Source organism: Lepidochelys olivacea (assembly GCF_965140295.1).
Source record: "Lepidochelys olivacea isolate rLepOli2 genome assembly, chromosome: 14".
NCBI lineage: Eukaryota > Metazoa > Chordata > Testudines > Cheloniidae > Lepidochelys > Lepidochelys olivacea.
In genome coordinates this window covers 8,062,890-8,083,528 of record NC_140424.1, presented here as the reverse complement: position 1 = coordinate 8,083,528, position 20,639 = coordinate 8,062,890, and the positions used below count along the sequence as shown (strand labels likewise).

At 37.1% G+C, this 20,639-nt stretch overlaps 1 protein-coding gene across 4 annotated transcripts in view; it reads left to right on the top strand.

Annotated features, from left to right (window-relative positions):
• The window catches only part of HELZ (helicase with zinc finger), a 150,878-nt gene that overhangs the window by 19,378 nt on the left and 110,861 nt on the right, over positions 1-20,639 (top strand). For 2 of the 4 annotated variants that reach the window (XM_084646536.1, XM_084646535.1), the window contains exons 2-10: positions 3,074-3,301; positions 4,216-4,252; positions 7,497-7,621; positions 10,841-10,897; positions 12,291-12,342; positions 12,813-12,888; positions 16,126-16,324; positions 17,533-17,640; positions 18,006-18,303. In XM_084646536.1, coding sequence (XP_084502662.1) covers positions 3,092-3,301; positions 4,216-4,252; positions 7,497-7,621; positions 10,841-10,897; positions 12,291-12,342; positions 12,813-12,888; positions 16,126-16,324; positions 17,533-17,640; positions 18,006-18,303 — 1,162 coding nt within the window. In that variant the 5' untranslated portion in view covers positions 3,074-3,091. The remainder of the gene's footprint in view (positions 1-3,073; positions 3,302-4,215; positions 4,253-7,496; positions 7,622-10,840; positions 10,898-12,290; positions 12,343-12,812; positions 12,889-16,125; positions 16,325-17,532; positions 17,641-18,005; positions 18,304-20,639) is intronic. The other 2 variants (XM_084646538.1, XM_084646537.1) reach the window with 2 other exon arrangements.

Below are 20,639 nucleotides of genomic sequence, written 5' to 3'. Positions count from 1 at the left end.
ATTTTTAACCTTGATGCATGGCTGCTCAGTGACCATAGTGGTCCCTGGGAGTAAAATTATCTCAAAGCTGGAATAACTGTTCTGTGTTGTAACATGTTGTGGGAGAAGGGTTAAACAACCTACCTTCTGAAGAAACTATATGCCTATCAGTTATAAGTATATTACCGCCTCCTACCCTAGGGCAGTTAAAGTAAGGTCTGGAGCATATACAGCTCTCTTAGGCTGCTGAGACAAAAACATCAAACAGTAAAGAGCTTTAATGAGACAATTGTCCTAGGAGTTTTGTTTATATGATGGTGGTGGAGCAGGAATTAGGAAATCAAAAGTGCCATGGAGGAAGTGAAATCCTCTTTTTGCAGCCCTGGAGTGGGATAATGTAATTTAAATTTTTGAGTCTTTCAGAGAACCAGCTGCCAATCCCATTCCTTCATTTGTGGTTCCTCCAAGGAATTACTGGTTCCTAATACTGGAGCAACTCCCAGGGCTGTGAAATTTACTATGGGCAAAAACATGAGTGAAGTGAACATTGCAGGCTATGGTAGATCTAATTTTCTATTCCATCTGCTAATTGGTTCCACAGCTTGGAGCTAAATACTGGAAACTAAATATATGTATATACATATGTGTGTGTGTATATATATTGCAAGCCAGTGATTGCTGGTGGAATCAACCAATCAAGTGTGGAACCCATTTTCATTCCATTTACATTATGGACACATGAGAAGTGGGTGTGCACTGTACAAAAGCACTTGCAAACTTTCATGTGAAGAAAATCTGTGAATCTGCTTAGATTTTGTGAACATTTGCAAAATTTGGCTTGTGAGAATGTTTGTGGAAAGAAAACATTTGAGTTGACAACCTGGCCCCAGTGAAGTAAATGGCAAAACTCCTATTGGCTTCATGGGGCTGGGATTTCATCCTTTCTGAATAGTGGGATATGAATTGCCAGACTGGAAGTATTCATGTAGCCATCTTGAAAGCTCTTTGATTTTGTAAGTCATTCAGTCAGGGACTGGAAACAGTAGTATGTGACATAAGTGGCCACTTACACAGCAGGAATAGTGTGTTAGGATAGTCAAACTTGGATACTTGCATATGTGCCTCAATTACTTTTAAGTTTTAAATAAGGTTCAAATGATTTTTTTAATCATAGTTACTGACTTTTATAAAACTGCAAGTCTGCCTTCCAAAATAGTAATGAAAATGTATACTTGTTGAATATCAGAAGAGTAGCCATGTTAGTTTGTAGCTACAGTTTTTAAGGTGCCACTGGACTCCTTGTTATACTTGTTGAAGACTCAGTCCTGCAAACATCTGGGTAACTTTGACATCAGTGGAATTACTCAGGTGAATAAGGTTACTCGTGTGCTTAAGTGCACAAAATCTATTGCTTGTCCTTACCATGACAATGATAATGAAAACATGAATGATATTTTATTCCCATCAGCAAAAGGTAAAGCTCTAGGTGGGTGAGTGAGAGTAGAATTGGGAAGATCACTGTTAAGTCAGAAGGTAAAGTTATAGTCTTTCATCAGGATAAAGGCAGAAAACACAAAATTACTTTTCTCTATTTTTGTGACATATGTATTACACACACAGCCATCTCTAACATGTCAAAACAAGATGGGTTCAGTCAAAATTGTTCTGACAAGTCTTTAAACATTGTTTGTACATTCATTTGCCTTGTGATTCTGAAAATTAAATTAAGAGTGATACAAGACAAACAGAGGATTATACCATGCTGCTGTAAAACATTGAACATTTCGTCTTTACAGTTGTACTGCTTAAGCATTGGCTGTGAAAGAGCATGTGGTAATGGGTGAAAAGGCACAGTGGATTACTTCAATGGGAAAGGCATGCTCTTATCTATTTGAGCTTTAGACTTGTTGGAATTCAGGCACCTTAGATTGATAAAGACCTAGAAAGATCAAACATAATGAGGATTTCTAATAGTGAATTATTTAGATGTCCTAGAGATGGAAATTATTTTAAACTATCACAAAAGCTGATTTTATATCTATAAGATACATACATAGTCTCATAACAATATGAGATAATTTATTTTAGGAAAATTTGCCAAAGGTGATCTGCTTGCTAAAAAGAAAATGAGAAACTGCATCATTCCCTGCTTCATCTGTCAAAACAAATTCTTGTCAAGTCCATTTTAAACTAAAATAGCTGTCCTGAACTTGTGAATTATATTTAAATGTTTGGTCTTGGGAGGGATGATATTGTAAAGGGGAGTTATTGAAAGGTTTTGTGCTTTGCTGACCAGGTATATTTTTGGCAGATAATCCTGACCACCTTGGATATAAACTTTATCTCAAACAAAAAATGTCCTTAAATCGTTGAAAGTGAGTTTCAGTGGCATCCAGCTAGCCCCTACCCCTCCTCATTACGCTTTCTTTTCTAAAAGACTACATTTTAAAAAACAAAACTCAAAAGTCCCAAAAAATCAAGATGGCAGCAAGCATAATGCTACCTCACCTACTTGGGACCTCTGGGCTCTGACATCAATATGAATAGAACATGAGAGAGACTGGAAATGAACAGCAAAGCCACTTAAAATTCTTCCTTATTTACTTTCACCCACTCGCCTGAGACTACATACTTTAAGAGCAAAAGTGCTCCTGGAGAGAGGGGTGGCTTGGAGGAGAGGATTGAAAGTTGAGAGAAAGGACACTTGGTGACTAGGAAGTAGGTTATTCTCAAAGGATAAAGAGTGTCATTAATGAAGGCACAGAGCATTGGGTGAGTAATCATTCAGTAAGGTACTTAGGCACATGCCTAATTTGAAACCAATGGGATTACTCACAGGCTTAAAGTTCAGCATGTGCTTATGTACCCTGATGAATCCTGGCCAAAAATAAGAGCAAGAGGGGAGGTGATAAAAGGAACAGTATGAAGAAATGATTAGGAAGAGTTTAGGGAGTAGGAGGGGGTGAAGTAGGAAACATGAGTGGAGCTGAGTAGATGGGGTGAGATTATGGTGCCTTGAAAGTGAGAACAGAAGGAGGCTTGCCAAGATCTGATCACCAGTATAACATTTATCATCCCCTTGCCCCCTCTTTAGGATTTCTGTCCCTGAGTCATGGCAGACAGAAGACCAGAGAAGTCATGTGAACAAGCATGTGAATCACTTAAACAGCAGGATTATGAAGTGGCTGTGAAGCACTGCACGGAGGCACTCCTTTCCCTCAGCCAGTACCCCCCAGCTCACTTCCCGGAAGCATGCCAGGCTGAAATCAACCGCATAAAAATTGAGAGTCTTCTCTATAGAATTGCTTCTTTTTTACAACTTGTGAGTGCGACTCTTTAATAGTATCAGGTGACCTGGGAAGAAGAATCAAGTGCCTTTTATCTTTCAATGTTTAATTAGAAATCAGAACCTTATTATCATTGTCATGTTGCTTGGACATAAAACCCCTCCTTGCAAAAGCAGATGTAAGGCTTCAGTTTTGCAGGGGTCTGTTTACCTGTGTGTACTAGCTTGCAGGATTGGGACCCAAGTGTAGTTTGGATCTGAATAAATGATTGATTAAAGAAACAATAGAAACGTATTTTAACTTTGGTGAAACTTATTCCTGGGTCAGAGATATTCACTAATAATGTACTACATTATATATATTAAAGTAACATAAAAACTATATTAAAAGACAATTAATAAGGTTGCAAAGTCAAGCACTCAAAAGTTAGGAAGTGCCGGAATTAAGGTTGCCCATCTGAATGGGATCTTCAGGGAATTTAGCTGCAAAGCTCTCGCAAGTCTCTACTGAACATGTATGTACAAACTGTGATTTTTTCAAGTACAATATGTACCCTGCAGGTTCTGACCACACCATATTAGTGCAAGATTAAGTAAACTGTACAATTCACAGGCAACAGTCTGAATTTTAAGCAAACATGGGAAATGATAGTTCTATATTTCCCTCCGGATGTTATGGCTTCACACAGACACCTCTTCTCTTAAAACATCCATTTAGTTAAAATCCTGGAAAAAGACAACATTCTAAAGGTGAATGTATTAGACCCATGTCTGAAGTTCAAGTTAAACTAATGTACCTTCAACTATATCACATTTTCTACCTTGAAAAATAGAATGTGAAAGAGAAAATGGGTTATTTGACGTTTCAGAGGGAGTTGCTGATTGGCGCAGGAAGTCGTTTATCCCAATTGGAATAATATTGTTTTTAAACCTTTTTTTCCCCCCCACAGAAAAACTATGGACAAGCAGATGAAGACTGTAGGCATGGTATGCTGATTTATTTATCTATTGTGATTTCTAACAACATGTAATCAGTTCTCTGGATTACAGAACATTCCAAAACAAATATCAAAATATTTGCTTTTTTAATGTCATAAAATTGTCCTACCCAAATTATTGCTTTGGTTTATAATGTAAGTACAACCCCACTGAAATACAGCCACCTCTGCTGTGGAGGGTGGCAGCTGACCATTGGATCGTGAATCCCTCTGATGACCAAGAAGAAGTTGGCAATTTTGCCTGCCTTCCCAGAGAATAAATAATAAATGTTTTATCTGCATTTAGGCCATGATTCAGCAAAGCATGTGCTTGACTTGATGCTTAAATTCATCCCTATTCAGCAAAGCACTTAAGCACATGTGTAGTAAAGCCCATACTTAAAGTTAAATATGTATTCTCGTGCGTTATTGAATTGGAGTCTTACAGAGGAATTAACCATCCGTGCTAAAGTTCTGTTCTTTTATTATGGACCTGATCCAAAACCCAAAACAATCAGACTATTTTCATTGATTTCACTGGGCAGGAAATCAGGCTTTATTAGCACACTCTTGGGAAATAAATTGTACTGTGGGTAGGTCCCACCTTTTGGTGCTCTGACTCTTTAACTAATCTTGAATTGTAAGTGAGATTTCCCCCAAGCCCTGATTGAGTTTGAAAGCAATTGTTAAATGGGGACTATGTGATTACTTGTACTATAGATGTATTCGCTTGATGGGATGATTGAGACTTTATCACTTCTGAATATTTTCTGTGTATTCATCATATGCAATGCTGTCCTTAAAACAGTCTGCTATATTTAAAATCCACCTATTGTATCTGCTGCTAGAGCCAGAGATGCATTGTTCTAAACTGGCCTGCACAGTTGTCCTTCCTGACGGTAAATAAAGAGCCAAGAAGAGATATATGGAAGGATGAATAATGGCTAGAGGAGGGAGAAGAGAGAATGCCATTCAATTAATTGTATTTTCATTGACTAATATTCTGAGGATCAAATCTGGGTCATGTTGAAGTCAAATGGAAGATTTACCATTGATTGTAGTAAGGGTAGGATTTATCCTTGAGACAGCTTTGTGGCTTACACTGGGAGACTATCTTTGTTTCTTCTCAGCATGTATAGCAGATACCTGAATATTTCAAAGGAGCTGTACAGTTAAGAATTGCTAAAAAAATATGCAACAGTAGAGCAGATTAACGCGTATTTTTAATTTAAATAGATCTCTTTTGAAATGCATGGTAGGGAGAAAAAATTAAACAGTGTTCTGGCCATGATGAGCCTTTAAAATCAGACCACTTAAAGGGCTGTTCTAGACAGAAGTCTGGACTAGCATATTACACATACAAATCTTCTTTTCCTCCAGGTCTTAAAATATGTAATTTTAGAACAGGTTTTTATACCAAAATGATTTTTATAATATATATAAACAGATTTGATTGTATTGCCCTAATTGATCTTGTCCCAGCAGCTAACATTTCAAGACAGCTGCAGAGGTTGTCTCAGTGGGTCTGTTTTTTATTACTATTGAAAGGACATTTTAAAATAAAAATTCCATGCGTGTATCAAGGTTTAGGCCTGTCTGCTATAACGGTATCCATTGAAGTATGCACAAACCTTTTTGACAGAAAAAGCTTTATTCAATCTGCAGTTATGACTTTTTATAAGACTTGACATATTGCAGACACCAATGACTTCATTTTGATTTAAAAGGAATGAAATGCATGCTCTAGCATGCACACTAGAAGTATGTATTCTCTACAAACAGTTGTATTTACTGATAGAAGCACAAGGGCTTACTGTAAGAGTGAATCTCTTAAATAATTCCATAAATATTCAAAGAATTTTGTTAAAAATGAAAAGTTACAAACTGATGGCCTACTGCAACAGAATGCTTTAGCTAAATAACTCCATGCAATTAAATATATAAAATATCTTAATTGAGTATCTAAAGTTTGAGGTGTGTTATCCTAATTATTAACTGTCATACGTCTTAAAACTGAGTTTCTGTAGCTTTGTTTTTCCTTCTGGTTTGGGAAGTAAGTCTCTGTTCTGAAATTGTTGTCAGCAGCCGCAGTGTAATTTGAATGCAGAGAATTATGTTTTGGGCATCTTAAAATCAGGGTTTGGTTGCCATTATATAGTTGAAAACATGTCCTGTCATTTTTGATATAGATGTTCTTTTGGGACTATTCTTTCCTGATATGTTCACATAATTCCCCTTAATGACATGTACACCTATTAAGTGGGAGAATTGATTTGTTTTTTGATAATCTAATTCTGTAGTCCTTGTGCCTGTAAACTTCCCGTTAGCATTAATGGGAGAAACACACATCTAAGAACTGAATAACTGGTGATTGGCAGTAGAAACAGAAATGGTGACATTGACTGCAATAACAACAATGTATGTTTTTGACTGTAACTTTTACAAACAGCCTTCTTACATTATTACAGTTTGCATGCGTAGTTTTACGTAAGGTTTCAGTCTCTTTAAAAGGATCTTTTCTTTCTGGACAGGTAATGCATATAATTAAGTGTTATTACTACTGGGCTGGAGCATTTCTATATCATGAAATAAATGCTTTTACTCTTGCAAATGTCAAGGAAAGTATCTGTTTGGCTAGCTATCTAATCCCACAGTTTACTGGTACAAAGTTTACTGTTACATGAAGCTTTTAAATATCAGGATTAAAACAATCATTCCTATTGCAGCACGAGTGAATACCAAGTCACCTAGACTATTTCTTTTTAAAGTAGCAAGAATATTAATTTCTTTAGAGCGATTGACCAGTGAAGAGGTTTGGTAAATTTGCAAATTATAAAGTATGCTTTTTGCTAGAGTGAATGGATCCTCAGGAGCATGTTTTTATCACCAAAACTTTGTTGCAGTTTTGACTCTTGGAGGGATGAGGGAGATCCTTTGTATCCTTGTCAAAGAGCTGAAGTAACTGTGCTCTAACTTCAAGGGTGTTGTCACCACCCTTCTGGCTAAAGGATGATGGGTTTGCATCTCCTTCGAGCTCATCTACATAATTTCTTAATTGGTGGGAGATGTCACTGCTAAATGACAGGAGGCATGAGGGCAAAGCCGGTCCAAGCCTTGCCAAATCAGGAAGGGAAAGTTTGAACCTAAGTCTCAGATGACATTTTAGCTTTAAAGGTGAAGGGAAAACTGAGTAGGATTTAGTTAAGCTTTTACTGTCTTTTGGTGGGGCTAAAAGTAGGTGCTTTGTGTTTCAGTGCTGGGAGAGGGACTGGCCAAGGGAGATGGCTCTTTCCGTGCAGTGCTTTGCTGCATGCATCTTAAAGGGAAGCTACAAATTGTGTCTAAGGTTCTTTCCAAATCACTGATGGGCGAATCATTGGTAAGTGGATCTGATTTAAATTACGTAACTTGAAAACTAAATTACTTTTGAATTTTTTTGGTAATTTAGTATCAAACCTTGGTATGGCTCTTTGACCAATAGATAACAATAAAATAGTTCATATGGAAAATCCAGGGATGAATGTATATTAAAATATTCAGATGCTCATATGTAAGCAAGAGCCCAGGTTGTTGCTTAACCAATGTTTCTGAACCAGTACACTTTTTTGCGGATTTCTACTTTTGTTACAAATCAGTAGAATGTTCAAATTAGTTGTCTGCATCTAATCCCCATGGAATGGAATTTTTATACATGTGCAGTTTAATAGAGCAGAGCATGCATTTCCATCCTTTTTGCCTGTATTTTAAATATCCACCTGAGACCTTTTTGTTTGTGGTTCAGTTGACTAAGTTCAGCTTTCATAGCAGAAAGCACATTGATGTGATTATATTTTTTAAAGATGACCCAAATTGTTTTTAAGTAAACTTCACAGCTGTTCGAGACAGAAAATAATCCAAATACTTGATTCTAAAATAAAATTGTTTGCCTCACTTGCTGGGACCTGAATTCAAGATTCCTCTTTTAGGCCCTGATCCAGGAGAGCACTTTACACAAGTGCTTTACCTCATGCACATGAGTAGTCTCCTGACTCCAGTCACATGTAAAGTTAAGGACGTACATCAGCCTTCACAGGATTAGGTTCTCATTTACTATCTGTGTTCAGTTTCTCACAGTTTCAGTTTCACACAGTTTCAGTATCTGCGCACCAAGTTTCTCCTGTGTGAGCTGATGGTAACACTAACATCGAAGGTAGTGTAAGGAAGGCTCTGCTCTGCTCTCAGAGGTGTTAATGACTTCAAAAGCTCCTTGAGGAGAAATCCAGAACCCTAAACTCAGGCCTTAGCAAGAAAAAGCAAAAAAACTTATTGTGAAAGCAAGTTTCTAATTTTAATAAGTATCATTTTAAGGCTGTTCCTATAGTTATTGAATGATTTAAGAGCTTGAACATGCAGCATTAATACTAAAATATATAAAATACCATAAGCCCACTTGTTGCTGTACAATATGTGAGCTGTGCCAAGTAATTGTTGGGCCTTTGCTCTAAAGAGTATAAAATCTAAAGCCTACTTGAAGATTAAAATATTTGATAGAACTGTTTGGTGATACAAATCTCCTTTCACTTTCATCTGGGAAGGGGCTCTTGTTTTCCCTATTGTGGTTGATCGCTGTAGCACCCGTCAAACATTGGGGCTGTTGTCCCTTGATTGGAGGGCTTCCATTGTTGAATCCTGGCATCTTTAACAAGCCTTGGGATTGATTGACATGCAGCGTGACACTGACCGTAAACATGCCTCTTCCTGTTATACCCCTTTATAACATCTAAGATTGGGTTGCTGTGCAAGGAACAAATAGGCATCCTGCGTATCCTACTGCATGTGGATGATTGGTTAGTTTTGAAGAAATCTAAATTTGAACATAAATATTGTAACGGCAGAGGAATACATTATGTTGGGGTAATACACTCCTCCTGATGGTAAAACAAATTTCCTGAGATATATTCTCTTTTTACAATAATGCAATCTCTGACAATAATGGTACTGTTATTTATCTGAAGCTTATCTGATATGGTTATGAAGATAAACAAAAAGAATGAAAAGGATTGACATACATGTTCATGTCTTTTAGTAGTAGTTTGCCTTCAGAAAAAATAATGTAAATAGCCAAATACTCCATTACCTAGGCAGTGCATTTCAGACTGTTATTCTACAGTTATGATGGGTTGACAATTAGCTTGGTCTTTCCAAGTGAAGCCCCTACGCCCAAGCTGAAACTTATGATCTCATGACAGATCAAAGATCATCATTCGTGATTGTTTTCAATAGGAGTAGTAAAGTCAGAAAATGGTTTACTGACTTCTACCAATGTCTGTGTGGAGTAATTCAATGAATAAAGTTTGGAGTGTTTTTACTTGCAGAAACTGGAATGCATCCAGCTTCCCCCACAGTAGTATAAGGGAATGTTTCTCAGTAACTTAAATTCTTTATGCTCTATATAAGAGCCCTACAAGTTGGATTTGTGAACTCTGCTTTTGGAAAGAAATAGAATAGCATTTCAAATAAAAGCTCTGTGTATGAGGATTATCAAATGTACAGATTGGCAGTAAAGATATTTGAGTTTCGTTCTGCTGCTCTGTAGTAAAGGGGAATATAAAGGACGATTATAACAATCTGCTATCTAACAAACTCAGTGGCACTTAATTAATAAATGCAGCAAGTGGTCAGTTAAATGAAACCACAGACCCGAATCAGAACTCCTGAGTTCAGGATTGTGCCTTCCATGTCTATGAGATAGCCTTCTAATTGAAAAATAACTTCATATTCAAGGGAATCCCAAGTAAAATCCTTTGAAATGAATTTATCTGAAGTAAGGCAAACACTTAATTTGTAGTGAAAGCTGCTACAGAACAGTTAAAGGGAACATACTCCAGAATGGAAAGAGTTGTTAGACTGTAAAAGTAATCAATTTGCAAAATAGCTTCTTGAGGAGAAGTGACTAGATCATGGATACAGCAGTGTGAATTTCTGATATTGACTCCTCTGAGCTGGAGTAAATATTCTAATAGCAATAATAATAGTAATAATACCTAGCCCTTATATAGAACTTGTCATCAATAGATCTCAAAGCTCTTCACAAAGGAGGTCAGTATCATCATCCCCATTTTACAGATGGGGAAGCTGAGGCACAGAGAAGTGAAATGTCTTGCCCAAGGCCACCCACCAGGCCAGTGGCCATGCTGGGAATAGAATCCAGGTCTCTTGAATCCTTTTCCAGTGTGTCACAGTGTCTCTAGGGTATTTGTTCTGAATAATACTGTCTTGTGAATGTGGAATCTATTAATGCTTCATGTGAGTGACAGCCAAATTTCCTAGAGTTTATTTACCAAGTTGTCCTGCACATGTATCCCATTTTGCCTGACACCTGTCGCTCGAGATTAGCTTTTATCAAGGGCAAGTTTCCTTGTTGCATAATAATGTTTGCTCAGTGTTGCACAGTATGTCATTTACCATTATGTAATAAAACTCAACAGCTCATTTGTCTTCCCCTCTTGCCCGTCCCCTTTCCCAAATATTGGGTAGAAAAAAATGTTCCTCGCTGCCTGTGTTTACCATAGCAGAGGATTTATGTACCGAATGCACTAACGTTTTTCTCTTTCCCTAGAACGGGATGGTAACTAAAGATTTGACAAGACTAAAAATGCTGCTCGCTGAAACAGCGGTAAGAGTAAGCATGTTATTGGGAAGAAGGTGAAAACTGATCAATTGGCTGCAGGGTGTTTCGTTCTGTGCTCTTTGAACAAGGTGTATTGAGCACTATGGCCTACACTAGCCTACCTGTCTTCACTATCTTTAAAGCAGCCTTACACCAGTCTTGGATCTTTGTTTTTGGTGAAAAAATAAGAAAAATGCTGAAAGGTGGTTGACTGTGGCTTGCAGTATTGACTGGAGAAAAATGTGAACATCCACATACACTCTGTTTATTTCTTATGATTCAGAAAGTGATTCCTCTTTCCAGGGAAAATTATCCACTAGATCTGTTAGCTGTGTCCTAAACGTGACATAAGACTTAAAGTGACTTGGAAATTCTAGATGCTCCAGCAACATCTGTAGGAGGGAGGGATTAGTCTAAACATTATATTTATTGTTTGAATTACTGTTTTCCTATATGGACTTTGGACTTTGTTCATATTCTTTAAATCTTTGCTTTTCTTTTCCTCTAAATATAAAATAAATAGACGTGTCAGTACGTTGTAAGACTTCACTCTTACTCCAGATGCAAATTGAAATGATTGCACTTTGACTCTTTCTGTTGAATCTGCTTGCAGCTTTGGAACAATCTGCTCAGTGACCAGCCCACTACTTCATTTGCCAGTGTCATATGTTAAATTCTTATGTCTCTAACAGCAGTATGATTCACTCACAAAAATAATAGTCCCTCTTTTTTAAACAATAGCTTTTAAAAAAGAGACACACACTCGGTTCCACTAAGGCCATATGAGTGATTTGGACTGATCTTAAAATAGCCAGAGAGAGCTCTCCTCTTTAGCTTTCTATACCAGCTGCCTCTCCTACCCCAGTAAAAGGTAGAAAAAAGGGATATCAGGTGTTCGAGGAGTGGTTGTGGATGGGAGGTGACATGGTGTAGCAGAGCTTTACCATGCCTAATCCTCCCCTGGCATAAGAGCCATTATGGGCCTTATACCAGTGGCAGAAGTTAGAATAGGCCCCCTGCTGTTCTTACTTCCACAAAGGCTGAATTGATGAGGTTCAGCGAGCTGTGACTGGCTCCTATTGGACACAGCTTTGTTGTCGTGGTGAACTGGGGCCAAAGTTTTTAGACAGTACAATTACATTTTTTTCTTTCATCAGATAAGTACACTGTGGTACAGTAGATTTAATGTTCACATTAGATTTCCTCCATTCAGTTACTGTGACTGCTGGCGTGTTAACATGAGACCCTGGTTTGTGACCAGAATGTTGTTTGAACTAGTTGAGATTGTATTGTAACAGTCAGTACAAAAAAAATCTCTTATGAACACAGTAGCAAAATGCAACTTACAGTCAAAATCTTCATATATGAACCAACATATCTTTTTTCTTTGTTATTGCAGGCAGCAGCTAGCAAAGTACCCTCAGGATACCATGGGGAGGATTTGGAAGATGGTAAGTAGAACATACTTAAAAGATGCTTTGAGTTGCATGGTGAAGCATTGACGATGGAACCACCGTAGTTGTCTGAAGAAACACCATTGTCTTGTATAGGCACGGCCCAATCATTTGTCCCTGACATTTAGTTGGAGGGAACACACTAGCAGTAAAGGGGAACCCTGCATGAATATTTAGCTCCAGTTTTGTTTGGAGACGCCAGGCCACGTTTATTGGTCAGTTTGTTACGGCAATACCACAGATTAATTTCTGTAACTTGCTTTATATGATTCCAACTTTCGTCCCACGTAAATTTCTCAGGTATTGAAATCAATTGCTCAATAGATTGCTATGGGGAAACAGCAGACCTGCTTGTGTGTTTATATGTTGTGAGATGGTGTTCAGAAACATATAACCCTGTGAATGTCTACCAAAAATTCTTATACTGGCAACTGGAAAAATAACCAGAATCCCCCATTACTCTACAGGATCTCAGGATGGTTGGCAATTCCGCCCCCCACCCAGGGGCGTTACAAGTAGTGAGGAGTACACATTGTGTAAGAGGTAAAGTGATATAGTTTTATTGGTGATGAGAAGCATCTCTGTTTAAGGAATAATTTCATTTCTTTTATTTGCTGATAACTGTTTAATTCATGAGTGGAGACACTATGAGGTCAAGGGATATAACCTACGTATTAGATCAGGGAACCCATTCACACTGTGTCTCTGGGTAAGTCACTTCGCTTCTCAGCACATCAGTTTCTCTGTCTGTAAAATGAAGTCAATAACACCAACCCTTAAGTATGTTTAGCCCCATTTTGCAGAGGGAGAAACACACACACACACACACACACACACACACACACACACACACACGAAATGCCTTGCTCAAGATCACACAATTTGTGCTAAGATTGGCTTAGCTCCTAGTCTTTCTCAGTCCATTAGGATTAGACCATGCTTCCTGTGTATGTAGTTTTTATCATTAGTAAAAGTGCCAAAAGATGCATTAACCTGGGAAGTCCTGCACTGTGACTTGATTTTGCATTGCATGTGTCATGTATACATCAATTAATTTCCCAGGATGTGTTGCAATCTGACCTGCTTTTCAGCTGGTATGGTTGAGTGTGTGAAAATCTAGGCTCTTTGGACCTGATATTTCAGAAGTGCAGAGCACCTGCAATTCCCATTGATGTCAGCATTTTATAATTTCATGCTGGTAATCATGCCGGGAGATTGACAACTTGATGTTTGGTAGCCTTTTGATGACATTCTTTGTGTTAATCAGTAACACATAACAGGAGCACCGTGTGAAGTTTGCCGTTTTGCTCCTGGACTTGGTTATTTGAATGTTGCTAATTGTCTTTTTTTGCCATATGAAAGAAGTAGCAGCATTTTAGAAAAATCAGGCCCTCTGTTTTTAACTCTCAGTATTGTACCTGTATAAAGAGTGGCATTTTGAGCCAGATTTTTAATCCCAATTCTGCATTTTGTTCCAGTGAGGATATAATCTAATGTCCACTGATTACTTTTGTATTACAGGAACTATTACCTTTGGGTTGAGAAGAAGGTCTTGATTAGTGAATCCATGTGATTATTATAATTCTGGCTGTGGGAGTTAGGTTTATTTATAAAGAGACAGTAAGAACACTGAATATTAATTTTTGAAACCACAGTTGTCTTGAAGGTGGCACATGGCAATAGAGATGTGGCATCTACTAGATAATGAAATGAAGGAATTGCAAGACATACTCAATAAGGAACTGAATGTGTAAAATAAATGTAATTGTTGCTAGAAGTACTGAGAAATGAAAGAATGTGCAAAACTGGTTAATGGTGAATGATTTAAAGTGCTGTATCTTTCTATTAAGTGCTGATGAGGAAGAACCCAAGTACTTATTTCTAGAAATATTTTCTGGAAAATGAGAACACTTCTAATACGAAGGGTCAACATTTTCTAAATAATAATAAAAATTCCAAATATCCAGCAGTGTATATTGTGGTTTATTGTTTTTATTAGGTCAGGAATGAATTTGAAGTTTCTTAAGGGATGTTGATAAAACTATCCATTCAAAATTGAATCTCTTACATGTATGCTAGTAATAGTATAGATTGTTTTAAATGTAAACAATTAATTTTACTTACATTTTTATAAATTGTTTTTTTGTTAGCCATTCATTTAGTTTAGTCTGTGAAAATAGACTAGTCAGTGTCACTTTTTTATTCTAATCTGTTTCACTCTTGAATTCTCATGCACTGGTACAATGATATTAAAAACATTGCAGGGGAATGTTTAAATCCAAACAAAGAATTGTTTTCAGTGAAAATATTTTAAGTAAATAACATGAGAACACTTCTCTTAAAATGATATCTAAAATGTTTACTTGCTTTCATACAAAATTTATACTTGGAGCGTCAGAACACAGTGGCATCATTTTAAACTTTCTAAACTTTTCTTAAAGGAAAAGAGTATGCTAATTCAAATAATAAACTATAAGTAAATATGGCTTGTATATCAGACACTTTGCTTCAAGGTTTTTCTGTGATTTTTCAATCACATAGCTCCAGTTTTACCATCTAATTTGCATTGTTACATAATATATTTACTACGAGAAGGTCATAACATTAATCATCATATGCTGTATCTATCAGTGACCTTTGACCTAGTTGATCCATCCTCTTTTTCAGTAACAAATCAATGTGGGAAGATGTCTAAATTCGTCCTGTAGCGTAAACTTATATATGAAACTCAACATAAAGTTAATTACACATCTTCTACATTTACAAGATCATGGTATAGATCGTTGGCTGTCGTCAGCTGTTTGGTACATGTGGTGTTTTAATTAATCAATTTTAGGTTTCTCATGTGGAAGTGAGGATTGTCCTGCTGTTTATGCTGTATACCAGATGATTTCACAGTACTGTCAAACCTTAAACATTAAATTCTATCCTCCAATTCTCCCTCCATCCAGTCTAATTTTTTTAAGTGTTTACAGCTTTAAATAATGATAGCTGACATGCTAAAATTCTAGCTACAAGAATATTTTCCAAATAATATAGCTATTTGAATGCAAAGTGTAGACTAACAGCTGCATAGCATTTTCTGAGAGAACTGGAATTCTTAAATTGTGTGTGGGCAATAAGATGGTACTAAAGGGATTTCTTAATTTTAAAGTGTAAGCAAAATGATATCACCTGGGAACATTACTTGACATTATTTAAAAAAATCCACAAACATAATAAAGTGTTGTACACGTACTTGGTCTGACTCTCTTGTTTCAAAGAGGTTGGTGTTCAGTACTGTATGTCCTTTGGGAGATTTTCTAAATCTATCTATAAAACATTTACACAATATCTACCTGAAGTTAACTAAAAGAACCACATGATGTCAGTGTTGCTTCAGAAAATGTCTGCTGAAAGAGCACTCATCTGATAAGTAATAACATGACCTTTAGAGAAAAGTTTGTCATTGACATTGTTAGGTGTTCAGCACATATTTATTTGAAAGTAAAAGTTTCTTAGTAAAATGATTTATGGCCCTTTATGGTTAAATTGGAAAAATTCTGCATATACCATTATGGGCATTACTGCAAGAGAGGCTGCTGCTGAACAATCCTGTATGTACATGTATATGTAACTAAACCAGTTTCTATTGACTGATCCTGCCATTTTATGTCTTATGTGAGAGAATCAAAAGCCAGGAGAAAACTCTTTGAAGTAAAATCTCAGTTATTGTTTGTTTGTTTTTAAATTGGAGCTTTGAAAAGTTTGAGGCATAATGGTTTTACCTGTTTTGTGTAGATTTTTAGAGCAAGGGATCTGCAGGTATGGTGCACAGTGTACTTCAGCACATTCCCAGGAAGAGCTAACAGAATGGCAAAAACGATATGCTTCCCGCTTGATAAGATTAAAACAACAGAAGGAAAACAAACAATGTTCGGGTAGTTATATGGAAACCTTGATTGAGAAATGGATGAATTCATTATCTCCTGAGAAAGTGGTAAGGAAAACAAACTCCTTCTTTGTGTTCATATTTAAAACTATCAGATGAGCCTGTTTTCAGTCCTTACCACTAGAACTGGTCGAATTATTCATTACCAAGAAACTTTTCCTGCTTACAAAGCTTTCATAGGCTGTGAGTGGTTTCTACAAATGCAGTTGTTCTCCTCAGGAATTCAACAAAGAGTTTGTGAACTACAACTTTGTGGATTGATTGCAAATTGTTCATTTTGCATATTGACTATTCATGGTGCAGGATGGGTCAACCAAGTCATGCAGTGGTGTTCCTGCTCTTTGTTCGGATGGTGGTACTTTTTAAACTGAAGCATTAATTTTCAGCGGTGAATACTCCTTTTTGTGTGTGATTCTCCTTCTTTGCTTGCAGTTGCAGGAGTTTGCATGAAGAAAAGTCATTCTCCAAGCATTCATTTGGTCATACAAATGTTTGTGGATACTGAAGAGTAAGGTTTCAGAGTAGCAGTCGTGTTAGTCTGTATCCGCAAAAAGAAAAGGAGTACTTGTGGCACCTTAGAGACTAACAAATTTATTTGACTATGAAGAGTAAGTGTTATGGATCTGATCAAACCCAACAGTTCTTTGCAAGTCCAAAGAATGTTTGTGGCACTAGTTTTGCAGCAGTCAACCAGCTCTTCTTATGACTGACACAAAGGAGTTTTCAGTCTATCGTTGATAAAATCTGGGAAAAGTGAGCACTTTGCCAAATGGATTAATGAGCAGAAAGCGTGATTCTGCTCTCCTCGTACTCTAGTACTCTCACTGAAATCACTGAGAATATTGGATCTGTTGGGAAATGCAGTCTCGGTGCCTTATTGTATAAGACCCTTGTTTCCAACTGAAATCTTAGACCTGACTGACCTAAACTGATTTTTGAGATCCATGCCTATGAAAATCAGGTAGTGTTTGTTCTCCCTGAATGGTTGTTTTGGGTCTTTTTGTGTACATAACATGATGTAGTTGAGTTACATTCTTAATTGTTGTCTGCCTCTCTGATTTAGCGTATATCGGAATTAGTTCTTGTACGGTGCTGATATTAGAATCCTGCACAATGTTTTTGCTGAAATCAACCCTTAACTTATGAAACAATCATTTTAGGCTTTCTGTTTTAAGATGTTAACTTGGCTTGACTGTCTTCTTTATTGACAATGTCTGTAGAAGTTTAATGCTAGGTTTCTTTCTCTTTAAATCTAGCTTAGTGAATGTGTAGAAGGAGTGAGAGTAGAGCATAATCCTGAACTATCGGTTACTGTCACCACCAAAAAGTCTCAACAAACGTGGACATTTGCTCTCACTTGTAAGGTAGGATTCCTCCTCTTTGAAAATGGATCAATATTAAAGCTAGCATGCTGCAGCACTTGGATCTTATTTCTTTGCTCCAGTAAACCCACAGACTTTTGCAATTAGTGTTTCAGCTCCAAAATGCTTCTTTTAAAGTGAAGTAGTGGGGCATGGCCCAACCTCCACTCTGTTTCTCCCCATTGGGGTGGCGATTGCTGGTGTGGATGCTGGGAGGTATGGGGACACTATGTTCTTGAGAGTGCAGAGACTCAGCTGTGCCTGCTGAATGAAGTCTTTTAGCCTCCCCTAATCTGGCCTCAGATGAAGCACTTCATAAAATAGTTTTCAGAATTTATTGTCACTTCAATATTTGCATTTCTCTGTAGCCTGCAAGAATGCTGTATCGAGTGGCATTGCTTTATGATGCCCATCGTCCTCATTTCAATATCGTTGCAATATCTGCTGGAGACAGCACTACCCAGGTATCACAAGAAGTCCCAGAAAACTGTCAGGAATGGATAGGAGGAAAGATGGCCCAAAATGGAATAGATCACTACATATACAAAGTCAGTATTGCCTTTAACACGGAAATCTTTGGAACATTTCGCCAAACCGTAGTGTTTGATTTTGGGTTGGAACCAGTACTCATGCAACGAGTAATGATTGATGCTGCTTCAACAGAAGGTAACATTCAGCTATTTTTCTTTTTCTACTGAACAGAGTTGATAGAAATGTCCAAAAGAATGTTTCTCCTTGTGGTAATTTTGAGAATCCGAAACATGTCCTGCAGTGCTCATCAGTCAGTATGATGAGCATTTGATGTTGTGTGTTCTCCTGTAATATGATAGTCAGTTTACTATAAATACAAGATGATTATTTATCAGACATTATTTTTTCCTTTTCTCATCTCTGTGCAGAACATTTATGTTAGTGGATAATGAATGTCCTTCATGATATAATATATAATGTCTTACATGTCTATAAATGTAGATTTTGGGCCAGATCTTCAGCAGGTGTAAATTGCCATAGTGTCAGTGGAGTTAATGTTGCCTTGCCATTTACAGGGGACCGTCTGGTCCTAAGTCCTGATATAGAAATGCGAGAAATTGTTGGAAAGCAATATTGTCTCTACTTGCACTGGGCAGAAAACATGATTGTCTTTGTGTTCAAGTTAAATTTGAACTAAATGTTGCCATGGTCATTGTATTTTGTTTACTGCATTGATCTGTTCCTGTCAGTTACAAACAGGAAATCAGGACTTTCGGTTCTAGGCACCTCATTGTCAGAAAGATATCTACAAATTGGTAGGCATTCAGAGAAGAAGGGGAAAGATGATCAGGGAGCAGGAGTGATTGATTTATGGGGAAAGATTAAAAGAGCTAAATGTGTACTGCTTGGCAATAAGCTAAGAAGGTAGGGTGAGGCCTGGTAGTCATCTGTGTCTCTATGAAGATTGGAGAGATGAGAAGACTTAACGGGCCTAAGAAGCATTTTTACTGTGTTGCAATGAGAATAACCAGGATTAATGAGATGAAACTAAGGGAAGGAAAATTGAAGTTGTGTCTGAGAAAGAGAGATTTAATAGATTTTGACACAGTTTCCTAAGAGAGGTGATTACAACACTTTTGCTTGGGACATTTTAAAGCAATTGAGTGCTAGAGTCAGATAGACGTGAATAATGGCTGATATTCAGTTCTGCTTTGCTAGAATCATTTCTCATTGTTTTTGAATAAATAAAACCAATTTGTTGCTGCTTCTTTTCTGACTAACTTTCCCTTTTTCAAAAGAATTTCCAGATTAGCACACGAAAGCCTTTCTTTCTTCACAGTTTTGAGTCATTTGTCAGTTTCTAGTTAGTGTTTGTGTTTTGCTTAGGCTGTTCTGAAATGCTTGTGGTCCTGTTAATGCTTTCTTTTCTTTTTTTTTTTTTTTTGCACTGACTGTTCTCCAGATGCTGATTAGGTTCACCTTCAAAACATGCTCGATGAAGAATTTTAATTTTTTTTATGTGCCAAAGAATTGTCTTTTGAGGCAAAGGGGAATCAACACTTTTTTCCCCCCTGCTCAGAAACAGTTGGGTATAGTCCGAAGATCATTAGAAATATTTTGCTTGGCAGTTAATGAGAACTTGATTTGTCAAGAAGACTTACAATATGGAGAAGCCAAGAGCTGAGCACTGATTCTTGTTTTGGAAATTTGTGCAAATTCATTTATCCAAACAGGAGGTCAGAACTCAGAAACATTTAGCATAATCTCCCCCCAAAGGCTGTAGGAAAATACAACCAGTTGTACTCCTGTTAATTGTAAATCTTAGGAAATTGATGAGATCCAGATCAAAATTGGCAAAACTACTTAGGAGGTGCAGAAATAGATTGACTGACTGATTCTGACTGAAATAGAGTATGACTGTCTGGGAGATGACCAGAATACTGGTCAATGAAGCGTATTTTATCTCTTCAGGAAGACTGTTTCTCTAGTCTGTCTGTTATAGTCATCAGGGAATCCCAGGAAGAGTTCAGCTCACAAAGATTTGAAGGAACATTGATTTAATTTTTGGCAGAGGTCATAATTCTGCAGGCTATTGTTATTAATTTCTTTCTACCTTTCAGAGATGTGTTGTAGAGACTCTTTCCTATTTCTGGCATCTCCAGATCTATTCCTAAATCTTTAAGTGATCCAGGAAATTCAGATTTCCTTGTCTTTTAGTGATATAAGACTTTTGAGACCTTTTTATTAGCAGAAATAATTATAGATGTCATTGCTATACACTAATACATATAGTATGTGGGTTGGCTAGAGTTGCAGGTATTGCTTTTTGCTATTCCTATCCTTTGTGTACATAGAACAGATTTACATTTACCAGATCAGCGAAGAGAAAATGTCAATAGCAAATGCCATAGTTTATGAACTGTTCTTTCCAGATTACCTGAATACTTATAGCCCAAAGCAGGAAGTTGTAGTGTCCACAATACACTAGAGCTTCACATAGGATATGTTTCAGAATGCATGAGATACTGTGT